The sequence below is a fragment of the Paramormyrops kingsleyae genome, chromosome 3 (genome assembly GCF_048594095.1).
Source record: "Paramormyrops kingsleyae isolate MSU_618 chromosome 3, PKINGS_0.4, whole genome shotgun sequence".
NCBI lineage: Eukaryota > Metazoa > Chordata > Actinopteri > Osteoglossiformes > Mormyridae > Paramormyrops > Paramormyrops kingsleyae.
The window spans coordinates 28,146,710-28,165,487 of NC_132799.1; the positions used below are offsets into that span (position 1 = coordinate 28,146,710).

General features: G+C 45.0%; 1 protein-coding gene across 4 annotated transcripts in view; it reads left to right on the top strand.

The window, feature by feature from the left end:
• The first annotated feature begins 2,807 nt into the window (after positions 1-2,807).
• dennd5b (DENN/MADD domain containing 5B) overlaps positions 2,808-18,778 on the top strand; it is a 57,034-nt gene continuing 41,063 nt past the window's right edge. For all 4 annotated transcript variants that reach the window (XM_023812763.2, XM_023812764.2, XM_023812765.2 and 1 more), the window contains exon 1: positions 2,808-3,138. In XM_023812763.2, the coding sequence (XP_023668531.2) occupies positions 3,030-3,138 (109 nt within the window). In that variant the 5' untranslated portion in view covers positions 2,808-3,029. The remainder of the gene's footprint in view (positions 3,139-18,778) is intronic.

An 18,778-nucleotide genomic window follows, 5' to 3' on the forward strand; every position in this document is an offset into this window, starting at 1 on the left:
CGATTACAGCTCAGTTCTACGTTTCCAGCGCCAGGTGGAACCAGAGAACAGTGAAAACATTCTCGTGCTCGATTTATTAGCAACGCGTTATCTTGGAGCGATATTGCATATATAATGTCATGTAACTTGCGTAAGTTCAAGAAAATACAATTTTAATGTACTATAAAACATGGGTATTCTAAAGCTGTGATGTCAGGCAATGTAATTGTGAATAAATGCATAAACATGTAGAGTCTAATAATTACAAATATATTTTTATAGCTTGGATAACCCTCATCCGATTTAAAACATTCATAAACATATATAATAAGGAGAAAAACATGTTTTGCAAACAAGGTAGACATGGGCAGAGGACAGAATGGCAAGTATTTCCTACTGAGAGCTGTCCAAAGTGCTGAGGGGAAAATCAGTCGTGTCATCTTTCAACCGTGAGGTAACTCCATCAATAATGTAAAACCGAGAGATTATATTCTCAACACTTCAAGGAATACGACCTTGGAAAAGGAAATGGAAAATGAGATAATCCACGTGCCTTCAGCTGCTGGTTACTTTATTCAAGCGCATTTCCCAGCCGTGGTCCTCACGTACTCCGTACCCTGTAGTTTTAGACGCACTTAAGCTCTTAATTAAATAAGATTAGACTTGATTATGTTAAACGGTCGGTTTTGTTCCCCCACGATTTTAATTGAAATCGCGTTAAGTCTAATAGTTCTTCTTTTGATTCTCTGGTTGTGAGAAAAAAAATTGTTGTTGGGAACAATTGCTGTGGTGCAAAGTAGGGGAGAGTGGGGTGATTTGTGCCAGGGGGGAAGTTGTGCCACCCCCTGTTTCTAGGGAACCATAGAAGAAATTAGTCATGTGACAACACATTTTTGAAGGGTCAGTCATTTTACTCATCCTGCAAAGAAGAGAGCGTAATTGCATGAGAGGTAAACACATTTAAGTTCAAAAAACTGTTTTTTGCCTTACAAAGTAAAATTTCTATGATCAAGGTTTTTTGATTGTTGCGTCTGAACAGTTATACACAAGTTTTAAAACATTTCACACATGTTTTAGTGCTTTTGTAAGCTACACTATGAGTCTATACAGCTAGCATGATGTTAGCTGAAAGCTGCTGGATGATGCATTTTTTCCAAAAGGATGGTGTTGGGGTGATTTGTGCCAAAGGGCCTGGGTTAAGTTGTGCCAACTTATGAATATTTTAAACATATTATTTTATTGTAATTGTACATTGTATTCTTACATTTTATCACTAAAACTATGTGGCATTCTTAATTTTATACCAAAAATAGAAATAGACCATCATGCCACGGAGTTATAAAAGGAAGACAGGCAGGGCTCCCACTCCTCTAGATGAGATGGACAGAGCAGTGAAAGAGGTGGAGAAGGGGAAGTAGTAAGAGGTCTGTGGATGGAAAGCCCATCTGCACTTTCAAAGACAATGATGAAGGACTCATCCCTATAGAAGATGTGCATAAGAAACTACCCACACCACAAAAACTTGGTGGTACAGCCAGAAGGGAGCAGAAATTTATATTCCCCTATAGCTTCAACAAGTGGGATATCATGTAGTAGGCCAGATCTGTGAAGAGAACTGCAGTCAATTTGGTCTTCATTTGAATTTCATTTTATTCTGAACATGTGCTCATGTGGCGCAATAGGCTTGTAGAAAATTGACCTTTGATGTTGTAAAATAACCTTAAATCAACCTTAAATGAGCAATTTTGTTTTGAATTTGTCTAGCTTTTATATAGAATTACAGTTTCTGAGATCAAAATATACTGTTTTACTTAAATAATCAATGGCACAATTTACCCCAATGTATTCTCTCCAAAGGCACAACTTACCCCACACCGGGGGCAAGTTGTGCCATGGGACCACTTTTTTTCAGAAACCTATATTTCTTAAATACTGTATTTCAGATCCAAAGTGATTGTTCCCAGGGATGCACCACACCCTGAAATATATGTACATATTTTAGTTTGAAGTATTACTGTCATGGCCTTGCTTTTAAGTCACTTTAAGTAAAAACTGGCACAACTCACCCCACTCTCCCCTATAGGCTATCTTTCAAAATATATTAAGAGCTCACCTTTTCAGTACAAATACTTGCATCATATTTTAGACTGGTTAGCGAGATTAAAGCTGATCTCAACTGACATTTTTCACTTGATTTGATGGATACAAAGCATTTGAAAAACATTTCAATCCAGGGCAATAAATAAAGAGCTCAGCAGTACTGACTCCACTATACATGCCTGGTGTGCCGCAAAATACTTTGTATGGAAACACGGTTATATATATATTAACATACATAATTGCCAACTGTACAGATTATAATTAGATTTTTTCTATAGGCTACTACTACTGAGTGTTTTTAGATTATGACAGAAGCTATAAAAACCGAATGTAACTGAGTGATAGCTTATGAGTTGTTTTCATACATTACATACTAGGCCTATACGTGAAAGCACGTTTTCTCTATCAACATATAAAAATTGCCTCTGTTTTGCACACCCGTCTGTCAATGTGTCTGATGTTGGTGCATGTAATGCTACATTTTGGGGTCTTAGAATTATTATTTATTGTGGCTTTAATGCTGACGTCCGTATACACTTAAATCATTCATTTGTAACTTACTTACCCGTGAAAGTGATTATTTTGAAAGGCGTAATGTTAACCCGACGAGCTCCTATTGTCTTTGAACGTCCCGCCCCGCCATGCGGCCGTCGCTCAGTGTTCAGTGCCCGCCCCGAATCGCAGAAAGCCAGGCGTAGAACAAGCGCTCCGGCGCCCGCTTTCGGACAGTCGCGATCAGGCTGTGAGAGATGCGGACGCTCTTTCATTGCAATCAGAAATATTTTGCAAGCCAGACAGTCTTTTACAAATATTTAACACCACAGAGGTCTTATTCCATATATGTTTATTAAGGGTGCTGTCAGTTCTGCTTAAAAACAGCCGTTCATTGTTTTTTACGATGGATATTTTGGTGTGTTAGTGGGGAAGCAGCCCGAAGATATTCGCCCAGCATGAGTGTGAGCGCCCCGGGAACCGGAGCGGCCCCGTGCCGCTTCGCCCACTACTTCGCAACGTGCGGAATAGACGTGGAAACGGGTTTAGAACCGGACGAATTAGCAGGTGGGATTTCACTTATAAACCTTTTTTTCTTTGTGTCGCTGCTTGTACCGATATTATGGTTGGGTTGTGTATGAAAGGCGTCTACAAATCTGTGTTATTCAGTGGCATAGAGAGACGTATTGATCAAAATCGGGGAATTCTGGTAAGATTTTGGAAGAACATATCTAACGATATATTTGCGTGGATTTGTGTTTTTGTCAGTACTCGTTAAGAGGCTAACAAATGTAGTTTTTGTAATAATGGCAAATAGCAGTCCTCTCGTTTATATGCTTTGAATGTAGTTGCTATTTTAATTAAAACACTCTTTTAAAACTACAAAGCAACGTATTATTTTATTATCATTATTATTATTAGGCTGCTATTATTATATTATTATTATTATTATTATTATTATTATTATTATTCACATATTGTCGCCTCCGGGAAGTTAGTATTAAAGGGATTTTTAAAAATGGTGCTGGCGTTCGCCTACAGTGTCAGGTTCTTAAGTCTGGTTGACAAGCAAAACTGTATATGAGGGTTCTGGCACACTTTAGATCCAACGAATCGTGTATCGCTTAATTCGACACAACAGGCTTGTGATAGTGTTTGCTTTAGAAATGTTTACTTTTCTGCAGCATTATTAGTTTTCCATTATCATTTCCCTCATTGATTGTTAAATATTTAGTATGTATTGAGAACGGCTTTTTGGAGGGTATTCTGCTCCTCATATAACCTAAGAGGCAGAAAACGTTTCGTGCGTTTCCCAATATATAAAAATTCAGAGTAGACAAGACATCCTGCGTGTCCGTGATGTCATTCCAGATGCATTGTGACGTTGCCAGTGCGACTAATCGAACGCTTTCTCGGTTCGAATTGTTCGATTCAGTGAACAGTTCGATATCCGTCGTTTTCTGATGTATTGACAACTGCATGTAAAATGTGTATTTTTAAAAATAATTGTTCGTGAGCTTAAGGTGTGACGGAGTGTTTCAATAACACACACACACACACACACACACACAGATTTTTGCGCGATTTGAGCTTAAGATAAGAATTTTAGTGAACAGCCTGTATTGTATGACCAGTTAGCCTTAAAAGTAGACCAGTACCAGTGAATTCAATAGAATGCTAGCTTTGTTTGGGCCAGAAACTACTGTGTATGTTTCAGATCTGGCGATGTTACTGCAAACAATTTGTGTTTTGATTACTGAACGCATAGCACAGAACAAGAGATGACATCCGTGACAGGGATCTAGTTTATGTTGATCATCTCCAATCCCCAGTGGAACCATTCCCTTGAGATCGCGTTATATTCACTTCCGTTGATTCTGATTTTTTTATTGTATACATTTTCTTAAGCTTGTGGGGTTTGATAATGACTTTGTGCTTTAGTTAATGGGCTGCCACTCTCAGCTGTGCTTAGCACAAAGGTCAGAGTGATGCAATGCTGCGTGAGCAGTCTCTTCTGATAGTCTCTTCTTCCACCCTGTGCTGTCATATGGAAAGAAAATCACACATAAAAAAAATATCAAATGTGTTATTTTGGCAGTGAACATGAACATTTCAAAATGCTGTTGTTAATGAATGTGGCTCTTGTAATGGGCCATGTTGAAGATTTACGTATATCTTACGTATATTCTATGTATGTTAAACATTAAACTGCTCAGAACTTCACAACTGAGACATTAACTTTTATCTTATCAGCCTTTTGCTTTTTGGAATACACCCGGGGTTTGCCTTTTGGACAGATGCAGGGTCCACTGTAAAAAAAATATATTTTATATTTTAAATTAAATTAAATAGAAATCAACAGACTTTTTTAGCTTTAAGACTTTCAGGACATGTCGTTTTGGGAACAGGGGATCTACACCTAAATTCTGTTGCAGCTCTGTTTGGCACTTGTTCCGGGAAATAAATCAGTGTTAAGGATTGCTTTGGTGATCTCTGTCTCAACAGGAAAGGTCTCATTGTTGTCTTGGTCATTATATGTAACTCAGGGTCTGGGCCTATCACATAGCTCGTCTCTGAGGCATGCTTGTCTGTCGCTATTGAGTCCTGTTTGTGTCGGTCTGCGGTATTGGATTTTAGCTCTGCTTGACTTGGGCTGTGGCACGTGCCAGTGTTTTCAGGCCATTGCTAGATGAATTTCTGGCAAAAGCCCACGACTGCGTTCTTGCTCTTCATGAAATACATGCACGCTTGCTAGCTCAGAGTTTGCCCCAGGAATTATAAATAGTTCTGTGGTCCTGCGGATTTTGCGAAGGCTCGCACGGTTGGGAAGTGAGCTCCCTTTATATTGTACTTGCAGCAAATGGTTTTGTGTGGGGAGTCGTTTGAATAGTTGCCACAATGGTTGCGGAACCCCCTTGTCCTAGATAAGTGTCCTTCACCCTGATTAAAAAAAATAATCTAGAATTTGCCCAGTCACGCTTTTCTTGCCCCTTGATTTGATTTTAGCAAAAAGGCTGCAGTGTCATGCATGTCTCTGTAATATCCCGTCTGCTTTGCTAAATACAGACATCATCCAGAGGTGACATTTAAATAGCTGCACATCTGTATGTTTTTCTATCAAGACGCTGATCCTGGTGACCTGAGCCTTAGTTGGGGGATGTGGGGGGGGGGGGACGTCCTTCAAGGTACAGCCAAGCAGCCGGATGAGGTCACATGTGAACCTCACCTTTTGGCGAGTTGGATCGTCGTGCCCTGATTTTGCCACTAGAAAATGATATTCAACATATCTCACTGCTGCAATGACTTGTACTTGTCTGGTATCCTGTCCTTTTACCTCCTGTGAAAATTGGAAGATGATGTGATTGGTTATTAACTTAAAAAGCCTGGTTGTTAGTCTAAATATGGAACATAAGAGCAGGCACCTGGTATCTGGTACCACACCACACATAGTCTCCAAATGTTGGTAAATAGGATCGACTTCGACTCTCCCCATCAGTTTGATGACCCATAACCCCCCAAATCATTCTCTGTCTGACAGCACTATTGCTCCTGATTTGGGGAGGAATCATTGTAGAATGTGTGAATCGTGGCTTAGAGAGAAACCTTACGCACTTTCGTCTCTCCCAGTGTCTCTTCCCCCCCCCACGCTGCTGATCCCGTTCTGTGGTTTACCACCAGCTAGTTTGTATCTATATCCACTGCTGCGATACTGTCCCTCTAGCTGCATCTCTGGGTTTCCCCACAGTAGGGGGCGGGGGGTTATTTTAACCTCAAGAGAAAGCTCCTTTTTCATAAATATATAGCACAGTCATGTCGATCGACACGCAGTAGATTAGCAAAACCATTGTCCCTAGGGAACAGCAGTTTGGTTTGGAGCATTTGTGTTCTGTTCTATATTCCATACATATAAATGCACACGTTGCTGTGTGTGCGAGGAGAGCGCGATGTCTGCCATCAGCCTTCCTACAGTGATGTCATTCTGCCAGTGTGGCCCCTACCTCAACACAAAGGGGGCGGTTTTGACCTACATTGAGTGTCCAGTCGCCCAGTGAGTTATTTTTGGCCTGACAGGGTTCAGATGATTGTGCGGTAGGTCCCCGCTTCCTTTCCGCCGTGGGCTCCATTGTTGTGGTATGGGAGTGGCAGCTTTTGCCAAGCAGCTCCATTGTGACGGGAGAGCCAGGCTTCCTGATGGGTGTTGCAGGTGGGGTGGGAGAAGCCCTATGTGGCCCATCTTGCTCGTCCCTCCACCATTCTGTCCGTACCCCATCGCCACGCCGGCCACAGTAGCCTCTGTCTATGATGGGCCGCCTTTGATTTTAAAAGTTAAAATGAATCGCTATGCTGATTGGCTACTTTGTTGCTCACCCTGTAATTCCACCCGTACGAATTCTAGTTTTTATCCATCTGCTTTTCTCAGTCTGGCCCATTGTAAGGTTTTAAATAAATAGCAGAATAAGGCAGGTGTGTAATCTTACTGCTTTGTATCTTGTAATTGCTCCCCACCATTATTTTGCAGTGGCTGGTTTTAATGGTGTCTGTTTCCTCCCATCGGAGAGTGGGGTTATGGGGGGGGGGGGGCATCATTTGCCCCGTCTCCCTCCCAATATGCAGCTGCTCCGTTGCGCATTTGCAGGCTCTACTAACCCCTCGCTATCCTCTGCTTGTTAACCTGTGTAGAAATCAGTGGCTGGTCAGAGCCTCTTGCTACCCAGAGTGTTTATGATGCCACGTGTTTCCCCCTTTTTAGCTTTTTGTGTGACTTTAGCTACTCAGCTGGAGTTGTTGATCCAGAGTGATTGAATCCCCCTTATGGACCTGAGAGTCTCTCATTTAAGTGCATCTGTTTAATAAGACGGTTCCACCATGTGGGGAGTTTGCAGGCTTTTCCATAAGGCTTCATCGAGCGTTTTTGTGTTTGGATCTATGTCGAGGAGGTCGCCCTACCGTCAGTGTAACAGAAGTCAGGGGTCTTATTGTGTTTCAAGATGGAAGGTCTTCTTGGTCTGGCGCTGCACAGTGCTGAAAGCGGAGAACGCGGCCGTCTATTTTTGGCATCGACGTCGGTGCGGCAGCTGCCACGACGCAGTAGCGGCGCAACAGGTTATAAACTGACATTGTCACGTTCCATGATGACTGGATGCCTCCCAGTGCGGAAAGCCTCATACCAGTACAACCTCGAACAGACACGCATGCTTGTATTTCAGTCTGAAGCCCTCCACAGCTGAAGCCCCCCCCCCCCCCCACGTAAATGTAGTCTTTCAACGTGTGAGGTGTCAGACCATGATATTGGCAGTGCTGGAGTGCCTTTAGATCACTGCTATGTGTTTCGCTGTGAAAGATCCACCCCGGCCTTGCACTCGGCCCCATCCGCCCTCCTACCTTCTGTTTTCCGTACCTCGTGCTCCGACCTGCCCCCGGGACACTGTGCCTCCCCCGTGCTGATGTCCTAGGCCGCACCCACGGGTTTGCGTACGGAGCGCAGACCACAAAGGCTGCAGAAGGACGTGATACTTTGCCATCTGCCTGGGGAGCTGGGCTTCGACGTCTCCACAATGGATATGCAAATCTGGCCAAGTCTCCGTGGCCCCGGAAGGGGGTCTTTGTTATGGGGGGGACTGTTGCACACCTCAGGTCCCCTTTTCAGGATCAAAGCCCTGAAACACTTTGCAGACCCCATCCACACATTGGCTGGAAAGTGTCTCGCTTGGAGTCGTCTAAATGGCCACAGAATGGGAGTTTTTTTTTTTTTGGTGTAAGATTCTCTGTTATTGCTGATCCTTGGCCTGCAGCTGCATCCAAACATGTTTTATGGAAGTATTTCCAAACACACTGAAATGAACAAAAACATTTATGTTTTTATGCATTGGGCACATGCACATTGGCGTAGTGAGTTGGTTTCTTTTGGTGAAATATCTCGCCGTGTAACAGGCTATTTATCTGCGTATAGACCAGCAGTAGGGAAAGTGCCATTGAAGGCCTTCCATATCTGCCATGTTTGAATACCATTTACTTCAGTCTAGGGTGACCAGGTGAACAATCAGACAATGAGAGGCTGTAACTAGCAGAATCAAATCAGGGATGGGTCACGTGACAAGTAGGCATCCGTTAGGGTCATTTTAAAGTTTGCGTTTGAAAAATACTTCGTTTTCACTCACCCACATTGCGACACTCAGTTTTCCAAACTATACAGATGTGAGAACATTAAAAAAGTCTCCGTTTTGGGGGACTGAAAATTCAGGGGTGGTGTGAAATGATAAGCTAAAACGGAGATTTAATGTCTGTTTTTAAACACAAGCATAGAAGTGTGGAATGTAGCCAGATCTGCTGCCCCGGGAGGCTGGGACAACCGTTCACACTGAAGGCCCTTACAATAAATGTGATTTTTTTTTTCTACTGTCCGCTTAAAAAGTTGAGGCTGAAAGGCTGTGGCCCTGATTAGGATGTTGAGATGTGTCCTCTGAGGGGGCCGCGGGAGCTGGGCAGCTCTGAGCGTCACTGCTGTTGTCGTGCAAATGCAGAGACAGTCTCCGTGATAATCTGAGCGCAGATGCTCCTTTGAACTCTACGGTGTGATGCCAAACTTTGACCCCTGGGAGCCATATGGACTGTTGTCGCCGCAGATGTGGGTGAGAGGGGAGGGGGTGGGGGCGGGGGCTGAGGCATCCCTGGAGCTGTGGTTGCATTCAGGGGTGGGTGGAACTGGGATGCTTGGGTGGGGGTTTACATCATGGAGCCAGGAAAGATTGTTTTTCTCAGTGGGAATAGCAGGAGATGGCTTGCGATTGACAGGGGGTGACTGTAGTGTCTGGCATTCCACTCCACATGAATAAATGCTATGTTTCCCCCCACATTTTAAATGGTTACACCCCCATGCTGCTTGAACAGTCATAACAAAGCCATTGTCTGGATTTTTCATCACAAGTCTTGACAGCTGAGCTCTACAGTGAGTGCTGGTAATTTCGCAGTCGCAGTATGTATAGAGATGCAAGATCCATCCTCCTCTTTCCCCATGATAGAGTTTGAATGGAATCAAGTCATGGTTTGTTGTCCCTGAAATTGGTTGCTTTGGCACAGAGCTGCACATGGATTGAATCTTTGTTGCCTTGTCCATAAAATGCGATATTGCATTGCAGCCCTGCCTGTAACGTGACGTTTCATAGTTTATCAGACGCTTCGACAACTTGGGGGGGGGGGGGGGGACATGCCATTTTGAGGTTTCTTATACATATGTGGATGAATAAAAAAAAATACCAGGAGTTTCTTCGCTGCTGGCATGTTGTGATGCTTCTCAGCAGGGGAATTGTCAAAGATGGGTCTGGATGGATTTCTGAAGGCAGACATGAAAGGAGCTGTTTTAATGTGGACAGTCTGGGTTTTTGCATGCCGGTGATCTTCAAGGATCCATGACTGTGATGAGGCCAGGATCACATATTGCAGCAGTAGCTGATCTGAAATATGTTCATTCTTCTTTCCACTCAACATTTTCACGGTTTGACATGTGAAGTCTTCTTACCCACTGTGTGCAACACAATAATCCCAATAGAAGACTTTTGTATGGAGTAAGGATGTTAGAATGTATGTCCACTTGTATGGGATTGGTGGACAGAAATCCTGGCAAATATATTATGGACCCATGTTGGGTTTTATTGCTCAAATCTAATAACAGTCACTATCTCACCCGTGATGTTTTGGTGAGTGTATCCATATCTGCAGAAGGCTCACGCAGAGCTGCGTCGAGGGTGTAATCATATCAGCTTTGCTCACGTCGTTATTCTGCTGTACGCCTCCCATACACCTCATTCAATTCCCATCTTCATGGGCGTTTAATAGATTAACAGCTAGGGGGTCTTTCTGCCATTTATTTGCCCCATCTGAAACATGTTCATTACCTGTATGTTAATCTCTTATTGCATGGTATAATAGGGATCGTGGTGCATAATTGGATTTGTGGCATTGTGCTGAATATATTACTTCACTTGACTGGTCTCGTTCCACTGAAGATTCTTCCCTCCTGTATTGTACCAGTCCTGTGGAATTACCTGGATGTAAATCTGGAGGCTGGATTGACGCCTCAGTGCACTTTAATGAGACCTCTTGCTGCGGCCATTTGTTTGAGCGTGTTGTTATAAAAGCTGGTGCTGGAGAGATGCTGTTGTAGGGTGGGAGTCCAAGGTTTTTCCCTGTGCAGCAGTACTGCTCTGTCAAGCCAACTTTGACCAGTGACAGTCAGAGCTCCACGTTGACATCTGATAAGGACTGAAAATCTTATCGCTTTTTTTTTTGTCACCTATTTAATCCCTCTCTGTCTTGAACTGCGGGCAACAAAAGTCCCGAGACAATGTTAATGTAGAATTTGCTTAATAATTAAGTAAATTTGCTGAGTAAGCTGTGAAGGTCTCTGGAACCTTGCGACCCTGGTGCTGAGGGAAATGCTCTGTTGCGCAAGACGCAATCCCATCAGGCAGAGTTTTTAAAAGTGAAAGTGATAACTGCACCCAGGTTCAGTCCAGGGTTATAAACTCCCTTGTGATTCTTCACTGGGTGATTCATGAACATTCCTTATAAAATGTGGTGTGAACCTTGGGGCACCAGCCAAGGTGTCATGCTGATAACTCTCTGGGGTAAAAGGGTCTCTAATCTTTCTGTGTCGTCTGGAAGCCCAGACACTTGAAGCATGTGGTCCGTGTGTTTTGCCAGCATGAGGTCACTCTTAGGGCACAGTGGGGTTTGCGAATGAGGACCTGAGCATTTCTATTAGTGCCGCTGTTAACGTCAGTCACATCAGTTACGTATTTGTATGTATTGTTTCTTGTGTTTGCATGTTCTCATGCTCTGTGAGACTACTTATACTCGCTTCCTGATTTGTGTCTTTGCCCGTGTCACTATTGATAACCTCTTGGGATGGCCTGTAACTCAGCCTTGATCACAGCGATCAGACGCCCACCTGAAGGACACCTGAGAACATCCCGTGTTGAGTGTTGGGTCTGGATTTTACTGTAATCATTTGTTGCAGTTTTTCTAGCACGGAACCAAATCCGAGGTGCTCAGCGGGGGAAGACTGCCTTCTGAACATCTCCATATCCACTCCAGTCCAGCTTGTTACCTGAAATATGTGGGCAATGTATTTACTCTGGTCAACATTAGTTTTCTGCACAGTGCAGTCATGTGCTTTATTATTACTTGGCTGGGAAAGTCACGGGCTCACCTTTTCCAACCTTGTTCAAGGTGCTCCAGAAAACATTCAGGCTCCTGAATGTGTGAAATCGCACCAGTCACCTTGGATCCTTCATTTACTGTATCGGTAATTAAACCCGGGTTTGGGGAGCGTTACTGTGAATGGAAGCTGGATTTGCCTTTAGCGAAGGGAGTCGTCCTTCCCGCGGCTTATTGTATTTTTCTTCTAGGTCGCGGGTGGGTGTACTGGGGGATTGTCCACTTCTGTGGCACTTAAATGAAGCTTTTCCCATATTCACACATCACTGGTCTCTGTACTGCTGATAGGATGTGCTTGTGTGTCTGTGGAGGAGGGTGAAATTTATTATTATTATTTTTTGCAGCAGAATGACATGGCAGAGATGGGGATGAGCAGGGGAGGGCCGATGCACCCCTGAGCTGCGCTTTTTATAGTGCCTATGGATTTCAGCCCCAGCGCACAGGGAGTAAGAGGGTCCCTCTCTGCCCGGCTGTGTCACGCAAGGTCTCTCCTGCGGAAAATGTGATCGGCGGTGCTGCCCTCATTTCCGTCCGTTTAATGTGCCTTAATGGCGAGCAGGGGAGGGGTAGCCGATCTGGTCTTTTTCTAGAGCTCAGGTGTCCGTCTGACTGCGTTTTGGATTGGATTGTCTTCTACAGGTCTGTAAATTGCCTGCTGTGTGTGAATGTGTATGTCCTGCTCGGGACAGGCATTCTGGTAAGGCTGTACCCCAGCCGTGTGGCCTGTGCTGCCAGGGATGGGCTCCAGGTCCCCTGTGACTCGGACCAGGATAAGCAGTCAGAAAATAGATATATTGATGGATGTCTGTGGCAGGCGGTTACCCCCTTAAATAAGGGATGGGAAACCCGCCCTGATTTAGCGCTGTGTTCCATTTGAACTCGGAGGCTGGAATTTCCAAGTTCTTAGTCAGATATTTCAACACCCCCTGAAGTCAGAATTCAGGCTCGGAAAGTCGGAGGAACCTCTGTATACCTGACCTCAGAATTCAAGATGGCTGCGCCCTTTATTAACAGAAGTGAAAGCTGTAGTTATATACTATAGCACTTGCATCTTATTTGTGGCTCATTAAATCGGTCGTACACACAAACGCTATCCATGGACATGTTACCGCAGTGCTTATGCCGCAAAATGTGTTATCATCAATTGGTATTGCTAAGAATGGCTAACGGCAAACCTGGCCAGAAATGGGGCCTGTTACAGAAAGCAGGATTTCTTGCTTAGCTGGATAACTTGTCAGATTTAAGGTAGTCTGGGCTAAACGTAAATGAACGAAGCTAGGATGCCTTAAATCCAACAAGTTATTCGGCCAAGCAAGAAATCCTGCTTTTGAAATGGGTCCCTGGTATTGCTAAATGGCTTTCCGACTTCTTGTACTGGAACGCGGTTACCTCTGGTGTGACGTCAGTCCCAGCTCCAGCTTCCGACCTCCGAGGTCCATTAGCACGCAGCATAAGTAATTAGGTTAGGATCACAATTCTCCTGGTGGCCCATCGTGTAATAACGTTCCCTACCATCGGTTTGTGTTTCGGGGATACTGATTTTGCTCATTTCTGAAGGCTGGACAATGATGAAAACAACATGACCAACAAAAAGTTTTCCCTGAGTTGTAATTCCTTGCAGCAAGGGGACAGCAAGTCTATTCAAGTCATTCTAGTATGTGTGTATATCGCTTTAAATTCCTCTAAGAGCTTGTGGTGCACATCAATCAGCCGCATGTCTTTATTGTGTCGTCACATGGCGCCGTGCCACATGTGGAGGCTGGGGCACTGGTACCACGCTGTGCCAATCCTGGGGTGTTTTATACGACGCAGCTGTTTGCTGCCCAGGCGCTGTCACTGCCCTGCACTTGCCCGCGCTGAGTGCTTTGTGCCACTCGCGCCTCGGCTATCGTCCAAATCTTGCCGGACAGCAGGAGCACTGTGACCAGCAAGCAAGCCCAGGAGTTTAGAGTCCTCTAGTGTCTGAGCTTAAGGACCCTTGTTGGATTAAGTGGCAGACTAGTAGACAGATTTACTTAAGATGGTTTAATCACCAGCAGCATGATTAACAAAGTTCCAAAGATGGGATATGTGAAGGGATAGGTTCATCAGCTCACAAATAAAATTCAGGGTGATTGTAGCACTGCAGCAACATTCATACTAGTTCTTTTGCTTGTGAGCCAGTTGACCTTGCTGCATTTGTAGCCCTCAAGCGCTAGTAGGCTATTGTTTCTCTGCTCAAGGCCTCAACTCAACCTCTGCCTTTCTTGAGTTTATCTGTCAGGTGTTTCTCCTTGTTTCCATTGTATTCCCTTGCTCATTCTCGAGTCGTCCTACGACGTTACTGTGATAGTCTGCTTTTTCCTCGGCCAAACCTTGACGGTCTAATAATCTAAAGGTTTTGTCCCCGATCCATATTTGGTACCAAAAAGGCAGAAGGCCTTTTTTGAGCTCATTCAGTGATTGTTTAAGTACAATGTTAACTATTATGTCGTTCAAGGCGCAGTTTCTGATTTGTTTTCAATTAATATTTTCTCTATTGATCGGCCCTTCTGTAGGCTACTTATTGCCGTTTTGCCGGAGGTTTTTTCTTTCCCTTTTCCAGCACATTCTGGAACTGTCTCTCTGAAGTGAGGCACTTTTACAGCATGTCTGCAGCCCTTGATATTTTACGCCTCTAGCAGGGCAAATAATTAAAAGATAAAAATGCTTCGCTGTTCTCCACTGCAGCTGGGTTAATCAGTCCGTTAATGTAGCGACAGTTTTTAAACTCTGGTGTTTTGTCTTGCATTTTCTTGCAGTGCTTGTCAGTATTAGGATGCTGAGCCATGGGATTAGCAATCGCCTCACCTACTCATTTAAACTAGGCTAGCCATGTGACTAGCCCGGTGTACAGGCGGAAAAAATAACAGGCTCTTTGAATAAAGCTTTCTATCCCTGTTTGACTCTCTCCTTTGCATCTGTCAGCTGTGCACAGGGAGAGATGACAGTCAGCTGTTGTGTTTTCGACCTTGACTTTCTGTTCCTTGCAAGTTTCAGCCATGCAGCAGCAACAAAGATTTTTAAAGCAATAAAGCATGAGAATCGTTTGGCGTGAAGAGCGCTGGAATGATGCTTCCTCCCTGGCATGTATCAAAGGCTCCTTTCTCTCTATTAGGGGACAGGGGATACACTCACTGATCTGAAAGCCAGGGCAGGAATGCTGGGCATTGTGTAGCTCTGGTTGTAATATGAAGCTGAAAGCTTTTAATGTAAATGCAGTACAGATCAGGTTCAGTTAATTTCTAAATGTCCACCTCAATGGATATTTCTTATTTTTGATTTGCTTTTAAGTACATTTTCGTTTTTTTATTAGTAGGTTGCAATACGATTGACAGAGACTGTTTATTTAAGAAAGACTTAAATAAAGTACTTTATTCAATAAACTACTGATTAAAGAAATGAAGGGAAAAAAAGCAATTTGTTTTGTTTCAGCGTACCAAACTGTAATTTTTTTTTATTTTTTATTTTTTTGTGTACCATTACACCCCTATTGGTAGTTAAAAACTATTAATGTTTATTAATTAAATCTGGCCTATTTGAGATTTCAGTAGTTCCAATTTCAGAATTGGAGTGTAACCATCAGAATACAATGATAATTTACCATCACAGTGTTACTAATAGAGTGATGCATTGTCTCATAGGCTAGTTAGCAGTACCCAGCCCCCTACTTTAGAATATCAGTAATTGTGCTTGTAAACAATGCCCCCCCCCCGCCCTGTGTACTGTTATGGTCGGGCTTGGAAGCTGTGTTAGACAGATCTTCTGTGGGCTGACCTAAAGCACGAACTGGGTCACGTCCGTGTTAGTGGAGGGCAGAGTGCATGCTTTCTGTTTTTGTGCTGTATGCATTTGTCAGACGGAGTTTTGTTTTTTTTTTCCTGCCCTTTGTTGGGTGAATTTGCCCCCCAGCTGACAGCATGAAAGTATTATGGTATGTTTGGTGCTCGCAGATGGTTATCGAAAGTGTTCTGCATGTGATGGAACTGTCTGGCCAGGCGATGACCGATTTTGTTCTGTAAAGCGTGTGTGTGGCTGGTCCCTGTAGAGAAGCCACAGACGCTATGATGTCTCCCATGAATAACATAACGGCCGCTTTTCATGGTGATATGTCTGTTTCTGAGGCTCTGCTTCAGGTGTTTTCAATGCCTGCCTCATCAGACAAGAAACCCAATGCTTCAATAAAGCGATCGCTGCTGTTGGTCTTTCCTTCCCGGAACTGCATTGAATCTCACGTCAGGAATGTGTCTGCAGTTCAGGCCCAAAGCCTTTGATCCAAGTGTGGTGCATTTGTATAGCTGCTGTGTGTGTGTGTGTGTGCTGTGTGTGACCAGATGTCCCCACAATTCTTTTTTTTTCCTTTTTAATGTTGCGGGGACCATTTTTCAAGTCCCCACAAACATCTGTGACTGTAATCAAAGGACTTCAAATATGAAAAGACTTGTATTTATGGTTTGGTTAGGGCTGGTTAGGGGTTATTGTAAGGTAACTTGAAGCTGTAGTGTGAGCTCAGTCTGCCTCTCCTCGGTGCCTCACGGCGGGTCATCGCAGCGATGTGTGTCCCCAGAACCTCTGGAAGACCGTGTAGTCCAAGATGGCGACGCTTCATGCCGGCCATATCACCAAGCCCTGATTAAGAGTGACCCAAATGCATGCACGTTCAGCTGACCCAGATGCTTTTAGCGGTGTTTCAGGGGAGGGGGCTGTAGCTTCCCCCTCCCAGGTCAGTGCAGCATCACCGCTTCTCCTTATTCTGTCCTGAAAAATCCCTCTCTTCCGGGAACTGCGCTGACTGATCCATCTCAGAGCATCGGATCGTGTTATTTATACCGTCCTATCGGGGCCAGGACTGGATCCCGGTCGGTGCTGCCGCCCCGCTCTTCAGTTGGCCCTCCCCAACTTGTGCCGCCGCAAGGGAGTCTGGGTAATCGTCATGACTCAGCCAGTAGCTGGAGATTCTTGTCTGTCACGTTCCTGCTTGGCGGCCGTTGCTGTTGTCCGTCGGTCTGTCTTTTAGTCTGCATTTTTCCTAATATACGGGGCCCCGGAAGCAGGAAACCGATGCAAGTTTCGTAATAAAGAAGTAACAGTAGAAGTGATCTGAATGGTATCATCACCTGTTTATTTCAGAAGTGCTGCTTTGAATCTGTAAATGTGTCTTTCCTGCAGAAACCGAGAATGTTCCCGGGTAGCTGAGTCTGCACCTGCGTTCATTTGCTTACCACCTGGGTGAAAGCGAGATCTGTCACCCTCCGCCTCACCACACCAAGGACGGTGTTCGGCGACCCTTCCGAAGCCTCAGTTTCTCTGATGTGCGCTTTTGCGATTGAAGCGATGCTCAGAGGAGGGGGGGCAGGCCTCTGACCTAGCATCACCTCTGCTCCTTTGGTGTGGTTCCTGTAAATTTAGAGCTTTTTCTGTGACATCCAGGCGACCAGAGCTGTTTTTATTTTGATTTATTTATTTAGTTAAACCCACCCACGCCCCAACAGTCTTGTGAGGCTCTGTGATGTCCTAGCATGTGTGTAGACCCAGCTGATGAGACCGTGTTTCCAGCTCAGTCCTGCCACTCGCCTGTATAGAGGCCCCGTCTGTGTGCAAAGATGCCTCTGGACAATTAGATTATTTGGTGATTCCCAATAGTCTAAGCTCTCTCCCCCCCCCCCCCCCCCCCCCCCAGGGTTGTGGTAGCCAGGAGGCAGATGGGTGCTTCATTGTGGCACAAAGCTACTGGTTTATCGCCCCCCCCCCCACGGTGCCCCAAGGGGTCTGCTGGCCGCTGCTGCCTTCATAATAACCTGTGGATTGAGTTGGGGGGGGACATTTCACCGGTTTCTTGTAAATCTGTACGCTATAAACCGCAGTCTCAAGCAGCCTTCAATAATCTCCTGTCACATTTTAAGTGAAATGGGAGGAAGGATGAGTTTTATTTTTAAACCCTCTGTAATCTGAACGCGTCCCGTTCTTCACAGCGGTAGCTGCTGAGAATGGATGCGGGCCGCTCTGATTGGACGGCTGCCGACTTCTTTCTGGAGGTCGGCCCCGCCCACCAATCACTCCCGCTCCCCGCTAGCAGGGCTCCGTCAATGCGCCTGGCGACACGTGTTTGAACTTTAAGCCGCCGGTGGAACGGGACGACATGCATAATGCATGGCTGTCAGAGTGAGCGTGTTCGAAGCTGGGGGGGGGGGTGGGGCTTGTATTCAGCACTAGTAGGGAGGGCCCAGTCCTCGCCTGACCTCAGTTAATGAGATTCAATAGACAGAGGTCCTCTGGTTGTCATTTATGGGGGCATGATCATCAGTGGAGCCCCCCACCCCTGGAGTTTTCAAGCTGTAATTAGAGATGGATTAAGCCCCCAACAAGCGCACAAAAAAGCCCAACGCTTCAACAGATCCGTTATCGCTGTATTTAAATGAGGACAGGTTCCTGATTGTTAACATCCTCGCTACAGTCTGGAAAAGCCTGCTGAGATCCCTGATGAGGCCTTAATGGAAGGGAAGCCATCTCTGGGGGGCTGGGCTTCTCTCGCCGTCTGTCCTCGTCATTAATGTACCCAGGCTTCATGATGCGATTCTTCTATACCTAGTTTGGCAATATTACTCATTTTGAGGTCATGGGTTTGTTGGGAGACTTGTGACAGGCAGTGTGTGTCCCCTGTGGCTTGCCGTAGATGTGACACATGGATGGTACTGGGATTTGCTTGTGCACATTGCAGTAGCCAGACACTTCCGCCCCTGAAGGCCAAGCTGTGCTTCCAAGCTCCTCAGCCCCCAAACTGCTTTCATCACGCCGGGTTTCTCTGTCGCTTGTGTGTAGGCCAGCACGCTCCTTCTAAAGCCCATGGATTATGGTGCGTCTGCTAACCAGTGTGCTTACAAATCCTACAAATCCCAGCTGGTGGCGTTTTTGATCTTTACGCCTGTTGCAAAATTTGTGGAAAGTGTCTGGCCGCACTCTGACACAACCCCTG